The following is a 26402-nucleotide window of genomic DNA, read 5'->3' on the forward strand; positions in this document are numbered from 1 at the left end:
GGGGTTCCTCCTTGGGTAGACCCAAGGCCCTTGCACAGAGAAAGTAGGTATAAGAGCTGGGATGGGCTTCCTGTCTGTGTCATCCAGAACTGAGCTGGCACTACTGTGGCCCAAGATCAGGACTGTGTCCCCTGCCCACCCTTCCTATTTCAGGCCACCTGGAGGAGGGGAAAGGCCCCTCCCCCAGGCTGGAGCATAGCCTTAGACCACATTCCCCTGATCCTGGTCTCCTGGTCCCTACCCTACCCAGGGGCTCACCACATCTGGTCTGCCCATGGCTTAGGGCGCTAAATCCACTGCCCCTGGATATCTGATCAGCCCTTCCAGGCCTGGCCTCTCTAGTAGGACCACAGGCCTGGGGTGGAGGCCTCAGGGCAGCCCATTTATGATCCTGGCCTGGGCGGCTCCCTACTTACAGGAAACCCCACCATTTCAGCAAGAGGAATTTAGGCTGCATCATTTCCGGCTTCCTGCCTGGGCTGCTAGAGGTGACTGGCGGGAAGCCCCCTGACCCAGTGGTGTTTGGAGTGGGGAGAGGGAGTTTTCCATGCCTGGGGGGGCCTCACTGTTCTGGTGAAGCCAACACAAAAGTGTGCCCTAGGGCTCCCCCTCTTGGCGTAGATGGCTGGTCCCTTCCTGAGCCCCTGGAGTCAGCCTCTTGGAAGGTATATGGCGGTCACCTTGTGCATCCCTCTGTTGCCCTATTTTGGGAGTGTCCTTTAAAAAGCCTAGACCCAAAGATAGGCCTCTCTTTCACTTCCTGTTTCTACACCTTACTGGGGGACCCTTGCTATGAGCAGAGCTCAGACTGGGCCCCTGACTCAGTTTCCTCACAATTTGTCTGGGAACTTTGAGGGAGGTCCTTGGAGGGGAAGAGCCTGAGAATTCTCTTCTGGTTGGGAAAGAGTCTCATCCCCCCTAAGCCTGTCCCTCCCCTGTGGGGGCCCACTTCTGAACACCCTGAGCCTCCGGGGCAAGGCAGAAAGCCAGCCCCCCACCCCACCGGGACAGGGCTTCCTGAGTCAGGGTGGGGGCCTGGGCAGAGCAGAGTGTCCTGGGAGAGAGGCTCCCTGCCCCCACTCTCGGAGGCACACAATGGCTGCTTTCTCCCCCGTGACCTTTCCGCTGCCTGAGTTGTATGCAGCTGTCTCCTCCCCCTGTCCCAGAGGGGCCTGCAATGGGTGGGATCTCCTCTGCCCTTGAGAAGGACCCTGTGAGCTCCCACCCAGCCCTGGCCCGCCTTCTTGTTTCCAAAGTTCACTTCTCCCCAAGGAGCAGAGAGTGGCTCCCAGGGCCTTGCTCATCTGGGGCTGCAGGGGCAGAGGGTCAGCAGCAAGTGAGGACATGGCATGGTCTCCGGCATCCAAGTGCCTGGGTGTGCATCCTGGCAATTCCATTCATTATCTGTGTGACCTTGAGCAAGCCCTCTAATCTCTCTGAGCCACTGTTTCCTCATCTGTAAAGCAGAGATAGCATTTCCTACCTTGCCTGACAGTTGTGAGAGGCATTGTATGTAATGCTCCCAGCTGGTACACAGTGTGTGCACAATGAAGGTTGGCTGCTTTGCTCTGTCCATCCTCCTTAAGAGAAGCTCCAGCTCACACCCTCAGTGATGGTGGCAGGAGGCTCGAGCACAAAAGGGCCTCTCACCTACCGGCACAAGGGTAGGGGTGGGAGTCCGTGGAGGGTGCAGTTTGTCAGGTGGGTTCCAGCAGAAGCCTGGTTGCAGGAGAGATATGGCACTGACCCAGAACAGGAGGGGTGCCCAGGGGTGTCTGGCACATAACATCAGGGTTGCATCCCCTAGGGGATTCCTGCCTCCCTGTGAGAAGGACTGGAGCAGCAGCCTTGTTTCCTAGGAAAAGGCTGTGAGACTGGTAGCAGTGGCTGCAGGACAGGAAGCTATGCCTGCTGAATGGGTTCTGGGGACTGCACATTCCGGAGGGGCAGAGATGTATAAGAAAGGACATGACTGTCAGCCCCCAGCTGTAAGCCCTTGGGTAACCTTCATTGCTATCCTGGGCATACTGACGGTCCCAGCTCCCAGGCTGTGGGGGACTGAGTGAGTGAACACGGGTGAAGTACTGAAGCATACATGGTACTGGCCCACAGCAGGTGCTGAGGAGGTCTCTCCTCTTATTGGCTCTGGCTGACTCTTGCCCTCACCCCGGCAGACCCTGGCTGGGCATCCATCAGCAGGGGTGTGCTGGTGTGTGACGAGTGCTGCAGTGTACACCGGAGCCTGGGACGCCACATCTCCATTGTCAAGCACCTTCGCCACAGCGCCTGGCCTCCCACGCTGCTGCAGGTACAGGGCTAGGCTGGGCGGTTCTTCCTTCCCCATATTTCCCCTACACCCACATACACACCTGTCTGGAATCTGCAGCTTACCAGGGCCAGCACCCACCTGGGGCAGAGCCTAACCTCGACCCTTTCCACCCCTCCACTCACTTCATGCAAAAAGGGAACTCTCACTCCAGCCTGGCCACTTACTGGCTTGGCCATGTAGTGTTAGCAAGTCACTTAACCTCTCTGAGCCTTGGCATGCTCACCATGCAACCTGAAGCGCTAAACAGGATCCGTGTCTGTGGGTGGCCAGACTGGATGGTGGTGTGATGGTGTGAGGCACACGGTAGGCCCCCTCAGTAGAGTTTTCAGCCGTGCCAGCTGCAGCAGGCGCTCAGGAGGTGTTTCCCCCAGTGCCCTGCATGCAGTGGGCACTCTCTCACTTGGCATCTCTTCCCTGCAGATGGTGCACACACTCGCCAGCAATGGGGCCAACTCCATCTGGGAGCACTCCCTGCTGGACCCCGCACAAGTGCAGAGTGGCCGGCGCAAAGCCAACCCCCAAGACAAAGTCCAGTGAGTGGGCTGGAGGGGTGGTGGGCAGGGGCCCAGAGGTGGCAAGGTGACTAGCCTCTCCTACTGTGCTCCCCATTTCCTCCTGTGTACCCTGTGCAGCCCCATCAAGTCAGAGTTCATCAGGGCCAAGTACCAGATGCTGGCGTTTGTGCACAAGCTTCCCTGCCGGGACGATGACGGGGTCACTGCCAAAGACCTCAGCAAGGTTTGAGGGGCCTTACGACAGATCGGGGGGCCTTTCCTCTTCTTCCCACCCCTGACACCCTGAAGACCTTTGCTTTGTCAGCACTGAGCCCTAGGACCCAAAGGCAGCCAGGTCATGGTAAAACAGAGGGCACGGTGGTAGACAAGATTGCTTGGTCAAGCTGCGTGTGGCCAAAGCTCCACAGCTCCCAAATGGACACTCAAGGATAGACTCCCCCAGCTGCCACTCAAAAGCTGGGAAAACTTGCGGCAGTTGCTTAGCCTCTCAGAGCCTCAGTTTCCTCATCTGTAAAATGGGAAAGAAATAACAGCATCTACCTCAAAAATAATATGTTCTAAGCAGAGCACACAGCAAATGCGGTAGATGGTGACCGATGGCAGCTGTTATCAATTGGCGTTAACGCCTACTGGGAACCCTCTGTCCTCCCCGACATGGTCTGATTTTGGCAGGGCCCTTTCTTGCTGGTAGGAGTCCCAGGGACAGCCTGGGCTAGGTACAGCTTGAGGTCGGGTACACCTCGTGCACTTGTGTATTTATTGCACACTCTGCTCCTTGCAGCAACTGCACTCGAGTGTGCGGACAGGCAACTTGGAGACATGTTTGCGCCTGCTATCCCTGGGTGCCCAGGCCAACTTCTTCCACCCAGAGAAGGGCACCACACCTCTGCATGTGGCTGCCAAGGCAGGGCAGACACTGCAGGCTGAGCTGCTTGTAGTGTACGGGGCTGACCCTGGCTCCCCTGACGTTAATGGCCGCACACCCATTGACTATGCCAGGTGAGGGTCGGCTAAAGGGTGAGGCGTGGGTGGATGGGTGGGGGAGTGGGCTGCTGCTGCAGGGCTGAGCCCTACCCCCTCCCCACAGGCAGGCGGGGCACCATGAACTGGCGGAAAGGCTAGTCGAGTGCCAGTATGAGCTCACTGACCGGTTGGCCTTCTACCTCTGTGGACGCAAGCCGGGTGAGCAGAGCATGGGCAGGGCCTGGCTGGGCCAGGCAGGTGGGACCTGGACACACCCCGGCAGCAGGTGCTGTAGTGACAAAGCGGCTGGGGAACAGCGTTGCTAGGCAACTGGCTCCTGTGAAATTGCTGCAGGCTCTGGGCTGTAGCACGTTGTGGCTAGGGAGTGGGGGTGGGCATACTTCCAGCCAGCTCCCAGTGCTCTTGGGGGTGGCCTGCGCTCCTTGCTAAGACCCTAACACTTCTGGGTGCCAAGCCCTGCTCATGGCAGTGAGGTGGGCTCCCAGCTGCTGAAGCCACCCAGCACCAGTGAGTGACTTGGCATTTTTATTTTTGTTTCAGATCACAAGAATGGGCATTACATCATCCCACAGATGGCTGACAGGTGAGTGCCCACCTGATGCCCCTTCCCAGAGGCTGTTGGATGCCATGTGGATTCCTGACCCCCCAGGGCCCCACCCTTCCCACTTCCCATCCCCCAGGGGCTGGAGACACAGGCCTCTCATAGCTGAGTCCCTAGTCCCTAATGCTGGGCCCCAAGGCAGGTAGGAAATGTTAGCTCAGCATTTGGTCAGCACAGCCTTAGCCCCATGATGGTCAAGTACATGGAGGGCTTGAGTACAAGAAACGACGCCCAGGCTGGGAGAGTAGACCACTGCGTTCTGTCCCAGTGGCACCAACCCCATTGTAAAACTTCAGACAAGCTTCTGCTGGTCAGTGAAAAGGTGGGTGGGCTCTAGGAATCTGACTAACTTTGAGACTACTGGCCAGGCCTCTGTGGCATGTTCAGAAATTAGGCAGGGGCCCTGGGGCAGGGAACAAATGAGGTGTTTCTGCCTCAATCTGAGAGGCCTCAAGTGCCCAGGTAGTGTGGGACACCCCCAGCCACTCACCCAGCTCACAAGATGGGTGCTAGTGCCACCTGGTGGCTGCCTCTGATGGCCACGGCTTGGTGCCAGGCTGTGCCTGCTGGCCTGGATTTGGAGGAGCCTCTCTCCGGCCCCAAGGGCCTGTGTGGACAGATGGGGACAGTCAGACCTAGGCAACTCAGATCCTTAAAGCCAGACTGCCTCTGTTCTAAGACCCCAAGATCCCCTACTTCTCTAGTCTGATTCTGCTTGGTGTGTGTGTGTGTGTGTGTGTGTGTGTGTGGTGAACACACCCACGTGTAGGCATACATTCGATGACGTGTTAACTGAGCGCCTTCCCAGAGCTAGCTGCTGCTCTTGGCAGGGGAGCGACAGAGGTAACTCAGATACAGTCCCTGCCCGTGAGGAGCTCACAGTCTACACAGGGAGGCAGCCTGGTTAGGTGGTTACAGTCCATTGTGGGGAACATAGGAAGAAGGGCAGAGGCATAGAGGTTCAAAGTGCCATGCCAGGGACTGAGGCAGCTCGTGTGGCTGGAGCATAATGTGAGAAGCAGGGAATCCCAGGAGCAAGACTAGAATGGAGACGAGCGAAAGAATGAGCCACCGTGTGAGCTTCAGCAAGAGCTGTGACCATCCTGAGGGTAGTGTTCCGAGCATAGATGTGTGCAGTCAGCTTTGCCACTCACTGGTTGTGTGACTTGAGGCAGGCTACCTAACCTCTCTGAGCCTTGGTTATTACCTCTCCTGGCAATGGAGATGACAATTCCTCTTTCTCAGGGCTGTCGAGAGGATTAAATATTATAAGATGATGCATGCAAAGCATTTAGCATATTTTTTTCAGTGAGCTGTTTGTTGAAGTATGAGTATGCCATATGCACCTGTTATTATCGCAGTGTTTTATGGCAAGGAGTAGTGCGACCAGATGTGTCAAAAAGATCACACTGGCCGGGCGTGGTGGCTCGGGCCTTTCATCCTAGCACTCTGGGAGGCCAAGGCGGAAGGATCGCTTGAGCTCAGGAGTTTGAGACCAGCCTGACTGAGCAAGAGCAAGACCCCGTCTCTATTAAAAATAGAAAAAATTAGCCAGGTGTGGTGGCGCGCGCCTGTAGTCCCAGCTACTCAAGAGGCTGAGGGCAGGAGGATCGCCCGAGCCCAGGAGTTTGGGTTTGCAGTGAGCTGTGATGATGCCACTGCACTGTAACCTGTGTGACAAAGTGAGACCCTGAATCAAAAAAAAAAAAGGTCACCCTGGCTGCTGGATGGAGAAAGGATTATAGGGACAAGACTGGGAGTAGGGAGGTAGATTAAGAAACTGTTGCAAAGCCCAGGCAAGAGGAAGTAATGGCAGATCGCGGGAGCCTGGCTAGGACTTGAGTGCGAGAGAGACTTAGGTGACTGCCAGGCAGCTGACACTGGTGCTGGATGAACGGGTCACTGAGAGAGAGAAAGCCAGAGGAGCAGGCTGGGGGTGAGAGGAATTCGGCTTTGTACCTTCTGGGCCGGGCGTGCGTGGAGATGGGTCTGGGCCTGCTGTGAGAAGGCGTGTGCTGCCCTGCTCCTGCGTAATTGCTGCCTCTGTCCTGTTCTTCCCTCTGCTGCCTTCCTCTGGACTTAGATCTCGGCAAAAGTACATGTCTCAGAGGTATATCGTGCCTGCAGGGCAGCAGGCGTTGGAGGTTGGGTAGGGCGGGGAGGCACTTTGGGTGTGTAGCATCTGGGTGTTTGTCTCCCTGGGGTCCCTGCATGTTTGGGCGGTCACTGGCAAGGGCCTGGCCACCTCTCATGTCTGGTCTGTCCCCTCCTCCCCTTTCCCTTCTCCCTCCTCTGTCCACAGCCTGGACCTATCTGAATTGGCCAAAGCTGCCAAGAAGAAGCTGCAGGCGGTAAGTCTCCCCAGACAGGCCCTAGCTCTGGAGCTGCCCTCCACCCCGCCCTGCTGCTGCTGCTCCCCTTCCTCTGACCTCCCCCTCACTGGCCTCACCAGTCCCCTCTCCTCGACCTCCCCATGAGGGAACGGACTGGTCTGGCCTCCATTCTGTCCTCCTCCACCTTGGGGCTCAGCACGCAGACCCCTACCCATTTCAGAGAGCGCAGGGGCTGGGCGGCACCAGGAAATGAGCCATTCCCCGCATCTCACAGCATCCTGGCAAGCTGGCCTTGTTGGCGCTGGGCCGACTGATCTGACAAAACCTGGGTTCCCCTCTCTGCCTCCAGCTCAGCAACCGGCTTTTTGAGGAGCTCGCCATGGACGTATATGACGAGGTGGATCGAAGAGAAAATGATGCAGGTGAGTCAGGGACAGGAGAGCATCAGAGGTCTGGGTGCTTAGGAAAGAGTGCCCACCCTGCAGGGGAAGGGCTGGGGCCTGGCGTGGGTCTCTGGTCCTTGAATGGGACGAAGAAGGGGTGCCTGGGGTTGAGCCGCTCAGAGGCCTGCAGACAAGCCCTGCCAGCTGTGAGCTCCCCAGGCCGGGCAGGGTACTGAGCTGGAGGCTGCCAGCCTGCCTCTCCCAGCCCCTTCCCGCAGACTGGGCTCCTCTCCACTCAGCAGCCTCCCACTTTGGCTGTCTCCCCAGTCCCGCTCCGCCCCCCTGCATCACTCCTTCCTGGCCACAGCCAGATTCCACCCCAAACTCTGGGTCTGGACTAGCCTCATTCCCTTCATCAGTTCCCGGCCAGCCTCGCCCAGGCTCGCCCCGACCCAGCCTAGCTCTGCACGCTGAAGACCACCCTGTTTTGAACACCAGCGCTCAGTGGGCATGGGGACAGCTAGGAAGGGTGTGTTCCACACTCCCCCACTTCCACTGTGGGGGCCTGGCCACCGCAGCTGATCTGCTCCTGTCCCTCCCTGACAGTGTGGCTGGCTACCCAGAACCACAGCACCCTGGTGACAGAGCGCAGTGCTGTGCCCTTCCTGCCTGTTAACCCAGAATACTCAGCCACAAGGAATCAGGTGAGAGGGCAGGGTCAGGGGCCTGGGGCGGTCTCCCCTCTGCCTGGGTCCCTCCTTAGCCTGTGGTGGGCTGGGGCCTGGGCCAGCTCTGCACCCCTCGCCAAGGTCTCCTGTAGGGCCTGGCTGGCACTGGGATTTGGGAAGGGGGAAGAGGCTGTTCTTTTGAGCATTGGTTAACAGCTATGGTGGGTGTTCCAGCCCCTTCCTAAGAGCTCCCATAGATACCTGACTCTGTACCATGCCTGACCCTGGCCTGGGGGCTGACCTTGGCTGCTGACTGGCTGGGGGAAGTTGGGCTGGGATTTTTTAGCTGTGGTTAAGTCGGATGACAGGGCGTCGCCTTGCAGCTTTGCCCTCACCCCCGTGTCAGCCACAAGGGGTCCCTCATGCAAGCCTGGCCCTCTCTGCCTTGCAGGGGCGACAGAAGTTGGCCCGCTTCAATGCCCGAGAGTTTGCCACCCTGATCATCGACATTCTCAGTGAGGCCAAGCGGAGACAGCAGGGCAAGAGCCTGAGCAGCCCCACAGGTGGGAGGGCGTGGAGGGGCGCGGGCACCGTTGCAGGATGTTCTCTTTTGTGGCTCCCTTTGTGTAGGGCTGATAGGATAGACGGGTTGTGTGGCTGAGTGAGCCCTGAGTGACAAGCCTTGTGTCCTCAGACAACCTCGAGCTGTCTGCGCGGAGCCAGAGTGACCTCGACGACCAGCACGACTACGACAGTGTGGCCTCCGACGAGGACACTGACCAGGAGCCCCCGCGCAGCGCTGGCACCGCTCGGAACAACCGTGCCCGGGTCCGAGCACTGTCCCTCCCCAGCGCCCGCACCCCAAGCCTCCATCAAGGCCCAGCTCTGTCTTCTAGTAGCCCAGGGGCCTTGGGGACAAGTGGGCTGGTCACAGCCTCGATAACCGCCCCCAAGAGTATCTGCTCCGGTACCCCTGGTGGCTGACCGGCTTACGTCTCTGTCTGCAGAGCATGGACTCCTCCGACCTATCCGATGGGGCTGTGACGCTGCAGGAGTACCTGGAGCTGAAGAAGGCCCTGGCTACCTCCGAGGCAAAGGTGCAACAGCTCATGAAGGTCAACAGTAGCTTGAGTGATGAGCTCCGAAGGCTGCAGAGGGAGGTGAGGGCTGCAGCCTCAGTGGGAATGGACCCCCAGGACCCCTGGAGGGAGGATAGCCCTCACCCGGAGGTTCAGGGGCCTGCTGGACTCAGCGTTTGACACCACCCTGCACTGACAGATCCACAAGCTGCAGGCAGAGAACCTGCAGCTCCGGCAGCCGCCAGGGCCAGTGCCCACACCCCCGCTGCCCAGCGAGCGGGCAGAACACACACCCATGGGGCCTGGGGGGAGCACCCACCGCAGGGACCGCCAGGCCTTCTCCATGTATGAACCAGGCTCCGCCCTGAAGCCCTTTGGGGCCCCTCCTGGGGATGAGCTCACCACCCGGCTACAGCCTTTCCACAGCACTGTGAGTTGCCCTGTGGGTCTCAAGGCGTGGGGAGACAGGGCTGGGGTCAGCACAGGGCCCACTGTGACGCTCACTGTGCAACACCCTCAGGAGCTAGAGGATGACGCCATGTATTCGGTGCACGTTCCTGCCGGCCTTTACCGGGTAAGCAGAGTCTGGGGAAGGTGGGTCCAATTCCAGCCAATAGGTGCCAAGTCCCAGTGGCAGTCAGCTCAGTCAGGCTCCGTGCTCGATGCCCAGTGCCGGGCCTCAGGGCAAGCTGGGAGGTGGGCGGAGGGGAGGAGACGCTGACTCCAGCTCTGCCCTGGGTTGCAGATCCGGAAAGGGGTGTCGGCCTCAGCTGTGCCCTTCACTCCCTCCTCCCCACTGTTGTCATGCTCCCAGGAGGGAAGCCGACACACGGTAACATTTCCTCACCCAGCGCCCAAGGGGCGGGCTTGGCGGCTGTGTGGGCTGGGGAGCTGTGCACTCACCACCACCCCCTCCTACCCCCTCCAGAGCAAGCTTTCCCGCCACGGCAGTGGTGCCGACAGCGACTATGAGAACACGCAAAGTGGGGACCCGCTGCTTGGGTGAGGCTCCCTTGGGTCTTAAGCCCAGCTCTGCTCACACCCTGAGGGGAGGTTGAGAGGGCCCCAGAGCGCGTGAGGGCGGAGGAGGTGAGTGGCCCCATGGCTGGAATGTCTCTCTTTCAAACCTGGGCATCAGGCTGGAAGGGAAGCGGTTTCTGGAGCTGGGCAAAGATGAAGACTTCCACCCAGAGTTGGAAAGCCTGGATGGAGACCTCGACCCTGGGCTTCCCAGCACCGAGGATGTCATCCTGAAGACAGAGCAGGTCACCAAGAACATTCAGGAATTGTTGCGGGCAGCCCAGGAATTCAAGCATGACAGGTACGGGCTGGGGAGCAGGCTCCTGTTTGCGCTTGGGGTGTTGCAGGGGACAAGAGGGCCCCATATTCCACTGTCCCTGGGAACCTTCCTCGGGAGCCCCCCTAATTTATATGCTCTCTTCCCCCTACAGCTTTGTGCCCTGCTCAGAGAAGATCCATTTGGCTGTGACCGAGATGGCCTCCCTCTTCCCAAAGGTACAGGGGCCACAGAGAGGATCAGGAGCGGGAGGGGTTCAGGCTAGGGCAGGCGTAGAGAACCTGACCCGTACCTGGGTGGAGACGTGGATGGACACGCTGGGCCCTTGTTGTGGCTCACAGCATAAAGTCCAAGGCCCAGCCCTCCTCTTCCCTCCCTCCAGAGGCCAGCCCTGGAGCCGGTGCGGAGCTCACTGCGGCTGCTCAACGCCAGCGCGTACCGGCTGCAGAGTGAGTGCCGGAAGACAGTGCCCCCAGAGCCCGGCGCCCCTGTGGACTTCCAGCTGCTGACTCAGCAGGTGATCCAGTGCGCCTATGACATCGCCAAGGCTGCCAAGCAGCTGGTCACCATCACCACCCGAGAGAAGAAGCAGTGACCACTCTCCCCACACCCTCACCTGCACCCTGGGACCTCACTGGCCACGGGAACTGGGCCACTCCAGACACTAATCCCCACCCCAACAGAGCCACTGGCACAAGTGCCCTTAGTGCTGCCACTCTCCCCTGGCAGCCAGGTGCCCTGGTGCCCACCCCCTCGAGCCCCCAAGGAGGGGGAGGTGGGGTGGCAGGAGCTTCTGTCCCCACATTCCATGCACCTCCCCCCTGTATATAGCATCCCCCCCTCCTAGCGTGCAGGGGTCTGCAAGACATCACTCCCAGCCCCTTGCTCTCTGGGGCACCCTCAGCAAAAGGTTGGGTGGGGACACTCCAAGCGGGGCAGCTCCCCCTACATGTACCCCACCCCCATGAGCCAGTTCAGCCCTATTGGGGGCCAAGCGGGGGCATCCCCCTCCTTTGTACATAATCTCTGTGGATGTCCCTGCCCTGTAGCCACCAGCCCCTTGCTGCTCTCCTTTAATGCCAAACGGCCCCTGCCTAGCACACAGGCCCCCACCTTTGTGCCGGGGTCCCCAGCAGCAGACACTGGAAAATCTTTTTTTTTCTCTCTCTCTTCTCCCCCACCCCTTAATTTTAACTTTGTGGTAACTGAGTGTCCCTGCGTGCCTGCGTGTGAGTGTGCGGGCGGCAGTGCCGTTCCCGAGGCCTGGTCCATCTGGAGTTTCAAGGGGTGAGGAAACCAGAGCAGCGGGACCAGCGTTGGGGGTCGGCCTCCCTTTCCCCCACCTGGGGCTGGGGACTACCAGAGTAACCAGCTGTGGTCCTGCCCGCTGCCTCTCCTCACCACTTCTCCACTCGTACCCCTTCTCTATGAACTTAAAATGAAACCACTTCTTCCCTCCATCTCCTCCTGCTCCCTTGTGGAGGGGAACTGTGTGCTGGCCGGAGCGGAAGACTGAGCACCTGAGCCTGGGGCTGGCTCCCCGGGGTCCCTGACTCAGCTGGTGGCTGTGGAGCTGAGAGTCCCCTCCCCGTAACCTCTGCGAGGCCAGCACCCACCATCACTACCTGCACCTGCTGTGGTCCCACCCTCTAAGGCCTGGGAACCTGGCCACAGCCTGGGAAGGTGGGCGAGGCAGATGGCAGCGCCAGCAGCTCTTCCCGCCCTGCAAGAGGCCAGGGGCCAGGCCCTACCTGTGTGCTGGTGGGTGGGCTGTCAAGACGTGTCATGTACATTTGTATCAAAAATAAAGAAGTGACCATGTGCTGGTTCTGATGCTGATAGAGTGGGGGTGGAGGGACTGACATGAAAAGGGGAAGGACTCCAAGTGCCCCGAGAACCCCCAACCCTGCACCTGGTAGGAGTTCAGGAATGACACTGTTTCCATAGGTAACACCACTGTCCCACTAACACACTCCTAGAGTCCGTGTCTAGGGCCAGGTTGGCAAGAGGAAGCAGGCTGGCTGGTGCCCAAGCCTTTAGAAAAAATACTACCTGGATGAACTAGGACCAACCAGCGTCCTGGTGGGAGTTCCTCTGCGGCAGATGCACAAGCTCAACTCCAGACTCTACTAAAATAATTTAATTAGAAATACAAGGAGTTTTGGCAAGGGAGGCAGAACAGCTTTTTCTCCCCTTGGCCACCCGCTCCCAACTAGTGAAGGAGGAAAGGGAGCCTCGCGATGCTCAGGCAGGAGGCGTTGTCTGCCGCCAGGGGGCGCCCCGGCGCGCGGTCCACGTGGCAGAGGTCACCGCCTGGCAGCCGGAGGAGGAGGAGGAGGAGCCCGGCCGCCACAGCGGCGGGGCTGGGCAGGTCACTCGGAGCTATCCCCGTCCGGGCCGCTGTCTGGCGTGGGTGGAAGAAGGGGTCTCCGGCGGGAGCGCTTGACCCGGCGCACGGGCATCAGCAGCCTCCGCTTCAGCACAGCTGTGGGCAGGGTGGGAGTAGTCAAGGGCAGGCAGGGAGGGCAGGGAAGCTGGGTGGGACAGGGGGCTGGAACTTACCGGCCACTGTGTCCTGGCTGTCCCCTGTGGGCCCCCAGTAGATGCTCTCCCCCCTTCGGAAGTTCCGGTGCAGCCGTGTGCAGAGCGTGGCCAGGGTGAGCAGCACCAACAGGAAGGTCAGGGCCATGGCAGCCCACGCGGCCTCCTCCGTGCGTGGGGTGGGGCCTCGGGCTGGCCGTGGAGGCCCTGCTGCGCGAGGGGCCGGGGAAGCCTGATTCGGACAGGCACAACCGCCTGGGCTGCCTTGCTCGTTTGGTACCTGAGCCTCTGTCCTGGAGCTAGCATTGCCTTCATGCCCCCCAGGCAGCAGGGGGACGGTGGGCACAGATGGGGTATCACCCTCCTCACCCAGGATTCCCGACATGCGCTGCTTGGCCTTCAAGCTCCAGGGGGAAGCAGAGGGGACCCTCGGGTCTAAGTGAGTGGGCTGGAGACCAAGGGCAGCCCGTAGCTCCCGCCTCTTGGCACCACTGGGAGAGAGCTGCCTGAATCCTCTAGATGTCACCTCTGTGCCAGGTGGTCGCCAGCTCCGCAGAGCAAAGGCCAAAGCCAGGGCCTAAAAGGAGAGGAGATGGTGGTCATCCTGCTGCCCTGCTCAGATGACCCAACAACCCCTCCACCAACCAAGCCTGGGCCCAGCACCCCTCACCTGCACACACCCTCTCCGGCACAGCCGTCCTCTGCTCGGGCTTGGCACCAACGGAGAGGGCCCCAAAAGGCTGTCACAGTGGAACCATGCTTTCTTCCTCTGCTTCCGCCACTGCCTCCGCTTGAGCCAGCGGGCAGCCCAGGCTGGCTCTACCCATGCCATCTCCAGCGCCACCCCCCATGCTGTCAGCACCAGGGGCTATGAAAGGAGGTAACTGTTAGAGCTAAGATGACGGTGGGGAACAAGCAAGAGGAAGCCCCTGAACTCTCCTTTGCCTGCACACGGGGCTGCAGCCTCTGCCAGTGCCAGACAAACCACCTTTCATCAACTACTTACCCGATCCCGAGTGAGCTTGGGGTCAGGGGTGAGTGAAGGCTTGGCCACACAAACATGAGCCAGGAGGGCAAGCTGGAGCTTCAGCCAGGGGTGGACACAGGGGTGGTAGAGGAAGGTGACATCTTCAGCCTAGAGGAAAGGGACAGAGATATCAAGCCAGGCCCAGGTCCCTGCCAGAGAATCTCAAGTTCTCTCGTCCTGGGGCCAGGTTTTTTTGCTGTTTTTTTTTTTTTTCTTGGTCAGGGAACAGACATCGGGCAAGAATTGGGGCCAGTTTAAAGGGACTCTGTGGATGGCCAGATGGCCCTTCCACCCTCAAGTCCTGGGATACCGGCCCTAGGTTGTGCCATGCACTCCCTCTTGCCTCTGAGTGTCCCTTTTCCCCTCCTTTCCATCAAGTGCCACTCCTCAAAGCTTACAACTTCGAAGACAGCATGCTTGGGTACCCCTGTCAGACTCAGACCACATTCTTTAGCCACACTTCTCTGCACCTGCAACGATGGCTCTACAGACCCCGCATCTAGACCGTAAGCATCCCCAAATGAAGACCAGGTCTTCTATCAATCTGATCTATACAGTCAGGATCCCAAGAGGATCCAAATACAGGGCACACAGACAGCAGGTGCACAAGCTCAGGATGGAAACACTTCATCAATTACTATTCTTTGACTGAGTTGACTTGGTGCTCAGCGATGTGCTTGATGCTGTAGGAGATGCCAAAAGAGAACTTCTGGACTAAACTTGCAGTGGATGTATAAGAAACTCAGAGAAACAACTTACACAAAAGAGCAGACTAATAAAACTCAGTGATTAGTTGTTAAACTGTAAGACACAGATTTGGAGGAGGGGATGAATAAAGGCTGACACGATCAGGCCAGGTCTTAAGAGAGGGCTGACTCCTGCACTGGGCATGGCTGGGGAAGGATGGCAGGAGGGGAGGGAACTGCACGCTCCAGGTCGGGATGGGCCGGGTGTGGAAGAGAATAAACAGGCAAAGGCACTGCGGCGGGAATGAGGCTGGCACGCACGCCCTTATGTGGTGAGCAGATCAACTTGAGAGGAATCAAAGATTTGGAGAGGTCAGGTGGAGGTTATTTAACTAGGCCTGAAAAGACATGCAGGAGAGTATGGTAAAGTGAGAAATAAGGAGCCATTGATGGTTTCTGAATAGTGGAATGACTTAATGAAAGGGCTGTTTGAGGAAAGGAATCTGGTAGGTGGCATGAGGCAATGTCTCTTCACCTGGAGCTATTACAGAGGATTAAAACAAGGTTAGATATTTCAAAGGGAAAGCCAAAGGGATCGGGTAGCAGTGAAGACAGAAGGGCAACCATGGAAGCAGACCCCAGTTTGGAGACTACTAACCAGAGGCACACGACACAGCTTTGTGCCGTCCACACCATTCATTCCCTCCTCACAGGAAGGGGCAGAATCAATATCCTCTCTTACAGAAAACTGGGCCCAGAGAGTCAGGGGACTTCCCACAGTCCCACAGGAGAGTGAGGGCCTGGGCTGTGTTTTCCTACTACCCTCAGAGTTCCACTTACCCACACAGCCAGCTACTCAACAGCATTCCGGAGGCAGCACTGCAGAGGACAGAGGCCTATAGCTCACTGTCCTTGGGCCACCTGTCCTGGGGTGGGAGGTGGAGGGGGTCTAGAAACCTTGTCTCTTCCTGAGGGAAGTGGTAAGGACTGGAGCTGATCAGCAGAAAAGGCAAAGGAGGCCTGCAAGGAGCTTGCTGTTCCCAGGTGTAGGCGCCAAGGATGGATCCCTGCCTGTACTTACCTGCCCTGGGCTCACCTGTGTGTACCTCACTCTTGGTGACACCTATACATGGGGAAAGAAGAGAGCTTAGAGCAGTTGGGGGACTCTGTGCGTTGGGTGAAGAGGGGACAGCTGGACCCAAGCGCCAGGCCGGGATGGAGAAGTTGGCAAACGAAAGCAGGAGGAACCTGCAAAGATCCCTAGAGGGTGAGTGTGGAGAGTGGAGCGAGGCCAGAGCGGGACTGGGCTACCCCTTCACACCCCTTTCTCCCTTGGCCCTCCAGGGCTCCTACCTGTGGGGGCAGAGGCCACAAGCCCTCCGGACAGCGAGCTCCCCGCTCCTCTGCCAGCCCAGCCACCACCTGTGGGTCCAAGGCGCAGGCAGAGCTGGAGCACTGGACGCGGTGAGGGCCCTGCCCTCTCCCTCTCTAGGCCCAGCCCTCCAGCGGGGGAACTCCTAGTCCCCTCTCGGCGCGCCACTCCTTCCAGGACGAACTTTCGGCAAAGCGCTTTGAGATCCCGGGCGAAGCCTTCCCAGGAGCCGGTCGCCTTACCTCGCTGGGATCCAGGAGCCTTGCAAGGGCTGCCACTAGAAGCAGCTGGGGCGATGGCGGAGGAGGCGCCATCCCAGCCCGGCCCGCCGCCCCCGCCAGTGAGGAAGCGCGCGCCACCCGGCCCGGCCCCACCGCCCCGGAGTCGCCAGCTGGCCCACGTACACCCGGGGCTCGCGCGCGCCGTCCCGTTCCCGACCCTCGCCCAGACCGCGCGCCCCCTGCCTCGCGCGCCCCCGCAGCGCCCGTGCACTCCCGCCCCGCCCCGCCCCGCCCCGGTGCCCGCCCACAGCCGCCGAGCGTGTGCGCACGCGTCCTACACCCGAAGCCGGGAAAGTTTTGAGTGTGAGCCCGGCCAGCGCGCACCACGCTGCAGGACAGGCGGGGACCACCTCCCTTGCCCGGGGGTTCGTCCCGGCGCGTCTCTGCGGCCTGCAGAGCACAGCTGCTACGCCTGGCTGGGATCTAGGAGCGGGGTGTAGGGCGGGAAATGGGATCCCTGTGGATTGGGTGGCCCAAGCGGGGGAGACGGGTACGCTTCGCTGGCAAACCTGCTTCAGATTCGTCAGTGTGATCTGCGACTACAAGGGGGGCAGAGTCGTGAAGTCCGAGTCGCCGAAGGGAGAGGGTGCCAGCTCTAGAGCTTCACCGTCAGCCCATCCCACTCCCGCCCTAGCAAATAGGGCTCGAACCCGGGGGAGCCTCGGAGGGTTTCAGGACCTCCTCCTCTCCAGACCCGGAAGCCCTGGGAGGCCGGAGCTGCCCCGGCGGCTGCTTTGTTCCCCACCTCCACCCGCACCCTCGTCGTTCGTCCGGCGGTGGCCCGCGCGCATCCAGAAAGACATTGGCCGCCCTGAGGCGGAGAAGCCACAGGCCTCCTCTCCTGCAGCGAGGAGCGCTGGCCGGACCTTCCCTGCAGCGGGGCGCCGCCTCCGGTACCCGCTCCAGGATTTGGAGGAAAGACGTGGGTAGAGGGCGAGGGTTGAGATGCACGACCCAAAACTTCGAAATAGAGCAAGAACGTGTTGTTTCAGTCGTCTCCCACGTACCTCAACTTACAACGGGTTCCTTGCCCTCCCCCTTCCCCAGTAATTGCCAGTTGCTGAGCTGATGAAGGAACTCCACGGCACCCCCTTCACAGGGCACCTGAGTGCGTCCTTTCCCCCAACTTATTCTCGGAGACTTGGCGTTGTTTCTTCTGGGGAGTCCTGGGGAGCGGCGCCGAGGATTCCCTTTATGTGGAGCCAGGCTCCTGGGGAGCCCCACGCTCCCGGGACGGGGGCGGTCGGCGGGACAGGGACTGACTAGCGGCCTCCCGCCGCAGCCCGCTTTTGGGGTCCGCGCCCGTGCTCGCCCTCGCAGGCCCGGTGCCGGACCCCCCAGGCCGCTATAGTGCGCAGTTGCGGGTGTCCGGGCTGGGGTGGGGAGGCGAACACCGACGTCAGAGAGCGCGGCCGGGAGCCCAGAAGCCAGCGCCAGGAGCTACGATTTATTCACTTCTCCCGTTTGCTATTTCTCAACATTGGCCTCTAAGGGCGCAGCGACCCAGGGTCTGCCCTGCCAGCCGCAGACCAAGCGGGGCGGAGGGGCAGGGGCAGGGGACTCCGATGCTCTCCCGGGTCCCCGAGCCCCAGTCTCCTGGTCTCCCCACTTCTCCGCTGCCAACACCGCTCTCCCTCGTGCCCTCCCCACTCCCTTCCGGCTCGCTGGAGCGTCCTCACTCCTCCTCTGTGTCCCCCGTTCCTTTCACCCTCTGCTCCTGCTTGTCGCAATAGCTGTACAAAGGGCCGGGGGCGGGAGTCGGGGGCGGGCGAGGGGAGCCGGGCGCGAACTGGCTGCCTCTGCGGGGCCGCGGCCAATCCGGAGCGCGCCCGCCCGCCCGCCCGCGCGGGAGGGCCCCGGGCAGCTGGCGGCTGCCGGGCAGAGCTGCGGGCAGAGCGGGGCGCTCAACTAGGGGACGGACGGCCTCGCCGCCCGCCGCCCGCCCGGGCTCTCCAGACTCGCCATGCCGCCGTGGGGCGCCGCCCTCGCGCTGCTCCTGGCGGTGCTCGCCCTGTTCAGCCTGCTTGGCCAGCGGCTCTGGCGCCCCTGGAAGCGCGCTGTCGGAGCGAGGACCCTGCAGGGGGCCCCCGACCGGGACGACGAGGAGGAGGTGGCTGGCGGAGGCCCCACGGACCGGTTTAGCGACCGGCATGAGCCACTGCCCGGCGGGTGCAGCCTCATTTGCAAGCCGTCGGCGCTGGCCCAGTGCCTGCTGCGCGCCCTGCGACGCTCGGCGGCGCTGGACCCCGGCCGGCGCTCCTGGCTCTCGGGGCCCCACCTGCAGACCCTCTGCCACTTCGTCCTGCCCGTGGGGCCCGGGCCTGAGCTGGCCCGGGAGTACCTGCAGTTGGCGGACGATGGGCTGGTGGCCCTGGACTGGGTCGTGGGACTTTGTGGTCGGGGCCGCCGGGTCACCAACCCCGGGGGCCTTCCAGCGGTGCTGCTGGTGATCCCCAATGCGTGGGGGCGCCTCACCCGCAACGTCCTCGGCCTCTGCTTGCTCGCCCTGGAGCGCGGCTACTACCCGGTCATTTTCCACCGCCGCGGCCACCACGGCTGCCCGCTGGTCAGCCCCCGGCTGCAGCCTTTTGGGGACCCGTCCGACCTCAAGGAGGCAGTCACTTACATCCGCTTCCGACACCCGGCGGCCCCGCTCTTCGCGGTGAGCGAGGGCTCCGGCTCGGCGCTGCTGCTCTCTTACCTGGGCGAGTGCGGCTCCTCCAGCTACGTGACAGGGGCCGCCTGCATCTCGCCGGTGCTACGCTGCCGCGAGTGGTTCGAGGCCGGCCTGCCCTGGCCTTACGAGCGAGGCTTTCTGCTCCACCAGAAGATCGCCCTGAGCAGGTGGGTGACGGAGGCCGCGTCCCTGCACGGAGGGCTTGAGCTGGCCTAGAAACAGCTCTGCGTGGTATTGAATAGGTGTGGGCCAATTTGGGCACATTTTCCAAATCCGTCCCAACCCCATAGTCTAGACAGAACCAGCGAAGCAGGTTTAAAGGCCATAGACAGACTCAGCCCGCATGATTGTACTAGAGCAGGGACTCCAGCCCGGGCCCCCCTTGCCTCATTTCGGCCCCCGGTGTCCTAGCAACCTGAGCACTTGGCCCACTGGCAGCAGAGGCGGCACCTGACATTTACCACTTAGTCCGTAGCTTGACAAATCAGCAAAGAGGGCTCTGGAAGCTGTTGCAACCGATGATCTGTCTAGAATGTTTACTTACAGTCTCTGAGCCTGGAGATGACAGGAGTCAGAAAAAATGGTGACATTTGATGTATTAGAATTCTTTAGACCTCACAAATGTTTTACATATTCCTAGATATGTACTCAATATTTTAAACAAAATTTTTAAAATATTTAAACAATGTTTACTTACAGTCTCTGAGCCTGGAGATGACAGGAGTCAGAAAAAATGGTGACATTTGGTGTATTAGAATTCTTTAGACCTCACAAATGTTTTACATATTCCTAGATATGTACTCAATATTTTAAACAAAATTTTTAAAATATTTAAACAATTTTTTAAAATCTCCAAAAGAAGAACACTTTGCTACCAGAGCAACAGGAGAGACTTTTCCACTGAGAAGGCCTGAGTGACATTCTCAGCCTGCACTCTTGCTTCCTAGAAGATGGCAGAATGAGGTTGAAGACATTACGGCAACACTGCGGTGTAGCAGAAAGGCCTGGGGTATGGCATCAGACCCACTCGGGTTGAAATCCTGAATTTCTAGCAAGTTGGCTTGGAGCCTTACTTCCCTCTTCAATTAAATGGGGTTAATAATAACCAACTCCCAAGGTAGTTGGGATCATTACAAGAGAAAACAAAAGTAAGACCTGACACTGGGTACCCGGGTGCTCAATAAATGGTGGCAATTGTGATTTCCCTTTTTTTCCTTGCCCCATTTGCCTCCTATTCTGAAAAGGTCAACCCCCGAGCTCAACAGCAGCCCAAAGCATTGCCATGACAAGGCAGAGGCGCTGGCGCAGTTCAGGGCCAAGCTGCTTCATCTGGCTTAATTGCCATATTTCCATCTCAAAGGGATCACCACCAGCACTGACCAGGGCACTGGCTGGAGGGGAGGGGAGGGAGGTGAAGAGAAATTCTGCATGTTTAGAAACTGCCCTTCCCATGGAAGTTTGGGATTGAAAATTTGGGGCAAGCGTCTTTGAATGTTTTCAGGAGACACACATCTAATTTCAACTGGTTGAGGCTGGATTAATCTACTCCAAGGACTGAGCTGCTCATCCTGGCCTCCTTGTGAGGGTGCCAGGCCCTTTCCAGGAAGCTAGAAACAGCAGCAATGTCCCTCTGCCCCAAAGTTCTCAGGCCCCCATTTGGGAACCCACCCAGTAAATTAATTACACTCCTAGTTGCTTCCTCTGCCACCCAGCACTCTCTAGGAATACCTGCCTCATGTACCCCTGATTAAGATCACGTTCATTTGTCATTATCAGGAGAGCATATTAGGTTAAAAAAATAAAAACAACAAATGCAACCTACAGTAAAATGTGAATGACTGGGGGGAGGCTGTCACCTGCTGGTTTGGATGGTCTGAGCCAGTGAGTTCTTCTAGGAGGGGTTCAGAAAGTGAGTTCATAGCAAGTTCCCCACAGAAGGCCAGAAGCTGAGGTTAGGAGAAGAGCTGTCCCTGTATATCAGCAGCTGTGAAGTCAAATGCTGCCCCTAGGACTGGGCAGGTGCAGTTAATGCCATGAATAACAGACCTGCTGGGCACGGTGACGCAGGAGAGAGGGAGATGACTGTTGCCCTGATAAATGCATCTGCCCATGTGGCCAGATATTCCCATATCCCTAGAGAAGCCAGATATCTGTATTGTATGTGAAATCTCCTGATTTTAAATGGAGGCCATGAAGTGGAAGTTTTTGGGGTTTTTTGGTGTTTTGTTTTGTTTTTTGAGACAGAGTCTCGCTCTGTTGCTCAGGCTGGAGTGCAGTGGCGTCATCATAGCACACTGCAACCTCAAACTCCAGGCCTCAAACCATCCTCCCGCCTCAGCCTCCCGAGTAGCTGGGACTACGGGCACATGCCACCATGCCCACCCAGCTCATTTTTCTACTTTTTGTAGAGACGGGGTCTTGCTCTTGCTCAGGCTGGTCTCAAACTCCTGACCTCAAGCGATCCTCCTGCCTCGGCCTCCCAAAGTGCTAGGATGACAGGTGTGAGCCACTGCACGCGGCCAAAATGGAAGTTTTTAAAAGCCCTATACAGCCAAAGAAAGCCTCTGTGGCCAGAATCTGGCCTGTAGGCCACCACTCTGTCACTTCTGCTGTCAGCTGGTGTTGTGATTCTTTCCTCTCTTTCTCCCCTTCCCCCTTCAACTTCTTGTGCCAGGTATGCCACGGCCCTGGAGGACACAGTGGATACCAGCAAACTGTTCAGGAGCCGCTCCCTTCGAGAGTTTGAGGAGACCCTCTTCTGCCATACCAAAAGTTTCCCCATCAGCTGGGATACCTACTGGGACCGCAACGACCCTCTCCGGGATGTAGACGAGGCAGCTGTGCCTGTGCTGTGTATCTGCAGTGCTGACGACCCTGTGTGCGGGCCCCCAGACCACGCTCTGCCCACTGAACTCTTTCACAGCAACCCCTACTTCTTCCTCCTGCTTAGTCGCCACGGGGGCCACTGTGGCTTCCTGCGCCAGGAGCCCTTGCCGGCCTGGAGCCACGAGGTCATCTTGGAGTCCTTCCGGGCTTTGACCGAGTTCTTCCGCATGGAAGAGAAGATGAAAGGGCTGAGCAGGCACAGAGCTTCATTCCTGGGGGGCCGGCGTCGCTGGGGGAGCCTGCAGAAGCGGGAGGTCTCTCCCTCTTCCAATCTGGAGGAGATCTTTAGCTGGAAGCGATCATATACAAGGTGAGGGCTGGCCTGAGAACCCCCCAGTCCTGCAAGAGAACACGTGGGCATCCCAAAAAGATGGTGAGGACTGAATGCGCAGCTCCAGCTCTATGCTCCTGATTCAGCCCCTTCTCTCTTAAACTGGTCCGTGCAGAGGTGGAACTTCCAGCAAGCCTGTGCTCACTTCACCCTGAGCAGAGCTCCTGCCCAGGCACTGCTAGACACATTCCTACTCGTCCTGATCAGCAGCAGGGCATTCCTGGTCACTGTCTCCTGTCACTTGACTTCATAGCCAAAGAATAGCACCTTTTAAGTCCATGGACTCAGGAGAAAATGCTCTCTTACTAGCACTGCATGCTGGGATGATTAATGTATGCTTGTCATGGGGCAGCTCCATCCCACATAAATATTTTAATAATTAGCTCCGTGACCCTGATTCCTGAGCTGGAGCCACTTGATGTAGTAAGGACAGGATGTTTGTGTCTCAGTCCCACTTCCCAAATTTGCTTTGTGGTGTTGCTCTGCTCTGACTTACCGCAGGGGCAGCAGGCTCTCAGAGCTGCTTGGCTATTTCAGGCTCCTGTGAGTGAGAAAGGAAGCAGAGGCAGTAGGTGCTGTGCTGGGACTGGCTTGGTGAGGGCTAAGGTAGAAAACGTGAATGCCTTTCTCTGGAACACCTTAGTCTACTGTCTCAGAGGAGCTCTGCAAGTCTCAGCTGGGAATGGGGCTGATCTAGAGTTTGAGCATGGGACCAAGCCTCCCTGGAGAAAGGGTATTTTGGAAGTAGGAAGTGCTCTCACACAGGGTCTGAGAATTCTGCTAGACCATGGTTTAGGCACCCCAGATGCTCTCTCCAGTACCATTGCAGGCAATGATCACAGACAGCTCCAGCCAGAGTAGTTTTTCTTCTGAGACATACGTGGGCTTTCTCGTGTCAGTGAAAAGTACAAACCTCATCGAGTAGTTGTTTTCCGGTTAGTTGCTCCCTTTTCTGACACTACTACGGGCCTCTCCCTTTCCAGAGCCGGGAGAGACATCTGGGACCAGAGGACAAAAGCACCAAGAGGTTGACTAGAGCTGACTCCGTGATTTATGAATATTTCACATTGCCGTGCTTTGTCTGCTCAATTATTCAAAAGGCCATCCATGTAAAGGCAGAAAAGCTTCTTTCTGGATCTGGCCATTCAGCAACTAAGTGGGTATTTGGCTTTATGAGGAATAATGCTGAAGTCCAGAGTAAAATAAGGTATAGTGTACAGATTGATCTACATATCTTGGTTTGGATTAAATTGTCTTGACAATAGGACATCTGTTTCCATGTGTTGCTAAGATTCAAAAGCTTTGCCCTGGGCTGGGCACGGTGGCTCATGCCTGTAATCCTAGCACTTTGGGAGGCTGAGGCAGGAGGTTCGCTTGAGATCAGAAGTTTGAGACCAGCCTGAGCAAGAGTGAGACTTGTCCCTACAAAAAACAGAAAAAATTAGCTGGGCGTGGTGGCTCTCACCTGTAGTCCCAGCTACTCAGGAGGCTGAGGTAGGCGGATGGCTTGAGCCCAGAAGTTTGAGGCTGCAGTGAGCTATGATGATGCCACTGCACTCTACACCGGGGCAACAAAGCAAAACCCTGTCTCAGAAAAAAAAAAAAAAGAAAGAAAAGAAAAAAACAAAAGTGTTGCCTTGAAGTTTTATTATAATTTGTCATTGGGAAAGAGGGTACCTGTTTTGACCTCGCAAACAGCAAAGAAGTCGTAAAGAGGAGAAATATTTATACCAAAAACCACATCCCAAGGCTTAGTATGAGGTGTTTCTGGAGCCATGACTTCAGGTTTGGATAATCTTGCCCCAGCCTTGTTCTTCTAGATCAAATAAGAAGAAACTCTGAACTAACTCCAAGAATCTAAACTGAAATGCAGGCAACATTCGATTGTCTAAGGCACTTTATCCTGTTGTGAAAAAATTATCTCCCTCCTTCCCCACTCCTTATTCCTCCTCCTCCACATTCCTCATCTAACATTCTTTCACCATTTCTAAGCAGGAGAAATAAAAAGGAACTGAAATCTAAAGAAGCCATTCTATTGCTGGTGAACAACAGCCTTGGTAGAAGGCTGGGTGAGGGAGAATTACTGATATCTGGCCTCTCCCCACCCCAGGCCCCCACGTCTGGTACAGTGGGGATTTCAGTTAATTAGGGTCTTGCAGTCCCAACTGCCCTAGGATCATTCAGAACTGACTGCAAAATGGGAAGCAGCCCAGTGGTTTTTAAACCGTAAGTCCTAAAGTGTCCCTAAGGGTGAGAATCTGGATAGTTTTGCTAGACCAGATACCACAAGACTCTGGTTCTTCAAGAGAATAGCTTTTGGAAAAACAAAAGCTTTCCATTTTTATAGGAAAGAAAGATTTCCAGGGAGGGGAATATACTTCGCATTTAGTCTTAAAGCTCCCAGAATGGCAGAACAACCCCAATTCAGGTTCCATTGATTCCCTTGAACCCTGAGCTCCAATGACCTAAAGCCCAAAGTATTTCTCCCCCATGCCCCTCGTGCTAGATGTGCTCATTGCATATCTCAGGAACCTACTTCTCTCTTATCTTTCCATCACTGAAGACTGGGGCTGAGAAGCCCCCCCCCCTTTTTTTTCTTTTTTTGGCCAAGAAAGTATAGTTCCTGTTCAAGCAGGAAAGGTTTGGGTGACCCAGTCCTTTAGCCTAACAGTGAAAGAATCACTCAGCTTGGCTCTGTTTGGTAAACAGCTAATCATGTGAAACCAGCTGGAGGAGCCCCAGGCACACTATTCAGAGAATGTGTGGCCCTTGAACAAAAGGGCAAGTTATGAGTTTGAGGAAGCAAGAAACAAACAACAAAGCAAACCAAACCTGCAAACACCTAAGAAGTACCACCGAGTTGGTTTCCAGGTGGTGGATCTTCAGCAATCCTGAAGCTTCATTCCTTGTTTGCCTCCCTTTTGGTGTCTTCATTATTTAGACACCCCTTCAAATGGTAAGGGAAAGAAAAAACAAAAAATAAGAAACCCAATGACTTAAGGGAGGCATTAACTCAGAAGTGGAGATCAAGTCCTCTGTCAGTATCAGAATGCAGTAAGCAGACAACTGCCTCTGAAGGTTTCTTTGAGTTCTACTAAGTTCTGATCTCTGATATCAAGACTGAGCTAACCTATAAGTTAATTCTCATAGAGATTTAGTATTTTATGTATTTATACACAGGTTTCTAGGGTGGCTTGGCTGGAGATGACAGTATGAAAAACAAAGCACTAAATTCTCTGAGAGGACATCATTTCTGTTTTGAGTGAATACATTCTAAGACTTGAGTACTGTTAGAAAAGAAGTCTCAACACAGGAAATAATCATCTTAGCTTTATATATAACCTCAAAACCACCCCAGAGCCAGAAACTGCTCTATACTCATCTTCACCCAAACCACAAGATCTTTTGTTAGTCAGTTACCCTTAGTAATGCCAAGGTATCTTCCTTTAGAAATGAACTCCTCTCCCTGCTTAAACAAGCAGATATACTTGGCCACTTTGGTAGAACTTGGTAACAATGCCAGTAAGGAATCAAGCCACAAAGGATAACATCAAAAATTGTTTTCACTAGTTATCCCAATTTGCAGAGATAAGATTGCTTTGGGAAGACTTGAGAAGTTATACACAGGGATTGTCCAAGTACCTGAAGATGAAACGAATGCCTCAGAAACACTAAGTCCCACGTCATCTGTGGGATATTCAAGCTAGACTACCTCTTGGCACATATCATGGAGGAGGACAGGTGCCAAGAAGTGAGGGTGGCCTAGATCAGATACAAGGTCTCTTCTCATTTGAGAGTCTATGAATTGAAATAAATAATGCTAATGATCTCAGTGGGTTGTAAAGACTTCTGTTTGGTTTTTCAGCCTGAGGATCAGGAAGATCACAGACCTGACCAGGATACTGGGAGTTGGGAGATGACTTAGATTTTAATAAAAATAACCCTGCCAAAGTAACCAGAATATGTTTTCAAGATATCCAGTATTTATGCTCTAGTCTCAAGTGCCCAGGAAGAGCTAAAATTTTGGAGGTAAAATGGACCTTCAGCCAGGCAGTGGTGTGTGCCTGTAGTCCCAGCTACTTGGGAGGCTGAGCTGGGAGGATCACTTGAGCGCAGGAATTCAAGTCCAGCCTACGCAACATAGTGAGACTCCATTTCTAAAAAACAAAACGAAACAAAAATTTTAAAAAGAAAGGAATTTCATTAAAAAAACTAAAGACACTAACACATCAAAAATAAATGTCTCTAGACCCTCCAGCCTTCCTTTGTAATAAGGCAATACCTTGTCCTAGTGCTTATCACTAGTGTGGTTTGAACAAAGGATTTCTCTCTCCAACTTGTTTGCTTCTGAATAGTAAATAAATCAGTCTCCTGTAACACTGGAATGTTATTTTTTAAAGCTCTAGAAACAA

At 56.6% G+C, this 26402-nt stretch overlaps 3 protein-coding genes across 6 annotated transcripts; 2 read left to right on the forward strand and 1 right to left on the reverse strand.

Moving 5' to 3' along the window:
• The first annotated feature begins 2169 nt into the window (after positions 1 to 2169).
• GIT1 (G protein-coupled receptor kinase interacting ArfGAP 1) lies at positions 2170 to 12010 on the forward strand. Of its 2 annotated transcripts, none has more exons than XM_012657303.1 (19): positions 2170 to 2308; positions 2750 to 2862; positions 2962 to 3067; positions 3626 to 3843; positions 3932 to 4026; positions 4369 to 4411; positions 6732 to 6780; positions 7112 to 7184; positions 7752 to 7849; positions 8265 to 8376; positions 8508 to 8641; positions 8821 to 8973; positions 9092 to 9322; positions 9413 to 9466; positions 9638 to 9724; positions 9821 to 9894; positions 10031 to 10213; positions 10344 to 10407; positions 10572 to 12010. In XM_012657303.1, exons 2-19 carry the CDS (start codon positions 2750 to 2752, stop codon positions 10782 to 10784), a joined length of 2100 nt encoding a protein of 699 aa, XP_012512757.1. In that variant the 5' UTR covers positions 2170 to 2308; the 3' UTR covers positions 10785 to 12010. The 2 variants fall into 2 exon arrangements, with proteins under 2 accessions (XP_012512757.1, XP_012512758.1); XM_012657304.1 differs by having other exon boundaries at positions 8265 to 8328.
• A 370-nt stretch (positions 12011 to 12380) lies between these two features.
• Positions 12381 to 16277, reverse strand: TP53I13 (tumor protein p53 inducible protein 13). 2 transcript variants are annotated; one of them, XM_012657305.1, is made up of 8 exons: positions 16058 to 16163; positions 15797 to 15865; positions 15525 to 15566; positions 13737 to 13865; positions 13401 to 13598; positions 13100 to 13307; positions 12752 to 12937; positions 12381 to 12674 (listed from the first exon to the last, which is right to left on the reverse strand). In XM_012657305.1, exons 1-8 carry the CDS (start codon positions 16127 to 16129, stop codon positions 12562 to 12564), a joined length of 1017 nt encoding a protein of 338 aa, XP_012512759.1. In that variant the 5' UTR covers positions 16130 to 16163; the 3' UTR covers positions 12381 to 12561. The 2 variants fall into 2 exon arrangements, with proteins under 2 accessions (XP_012512759.1, XP_012512760.1); XM_012657306.1 differs by having other exon boundaries at positions 12752 to 13307; positions 16058 to 16277.
• A 1743-nt stretch (positions 16278 to 18020) lies between these two features.
• ABHD15 (abhydrolase domain containing 15) lies at positions 18021 to 23316 on the forward strand. 2 transcript variants are annotated; one of them, XM_012657307.1, is made up of 3 exons: positions 18040 to 18940; positions 21448 to 21969; positions 22974 to 23316. In XM_012657307.1, exons 1-3 carry the CDS (start codon positions 18060 to 18062, stop codon positions 23020 to 23022), a joined length of 1452 nt encoding a protein of 483 aa, XP_012512761.1. In that variant the 5' UTR covers positions 18040 to 18059; the 3' UTR covers positions 23023 to 23316. The 2 variants fall into 2 exon arrangements, with proteins under 2 accessions (XP_012512762.1, XP_012512761.1); XM_012657308.1 differs by having other exon boundaries at positions 18021 to 18940; positions 21448 to 23316.
• Positions 23317 to 26402: the final 3086 nt, after the last annotated feature.

Source organism: Propithecus coquereli, unplaced genomic scaffold (genome assembly GCF_000956105.1).
Source record: "Propithecus coquereli isolate 6110/MARCELLA unplaced genomic scaffold, Pcoq_1.0 Scaffold536, whole genome shotgun sequence".
In the NCBI taxonomy this organism is placed as follows: domain Eukaryota; kingdom Metazoa; phylum Chordata; class Mammalia; order Primates; family Indriidae; genus Propithecus; species Propithecus coquereli.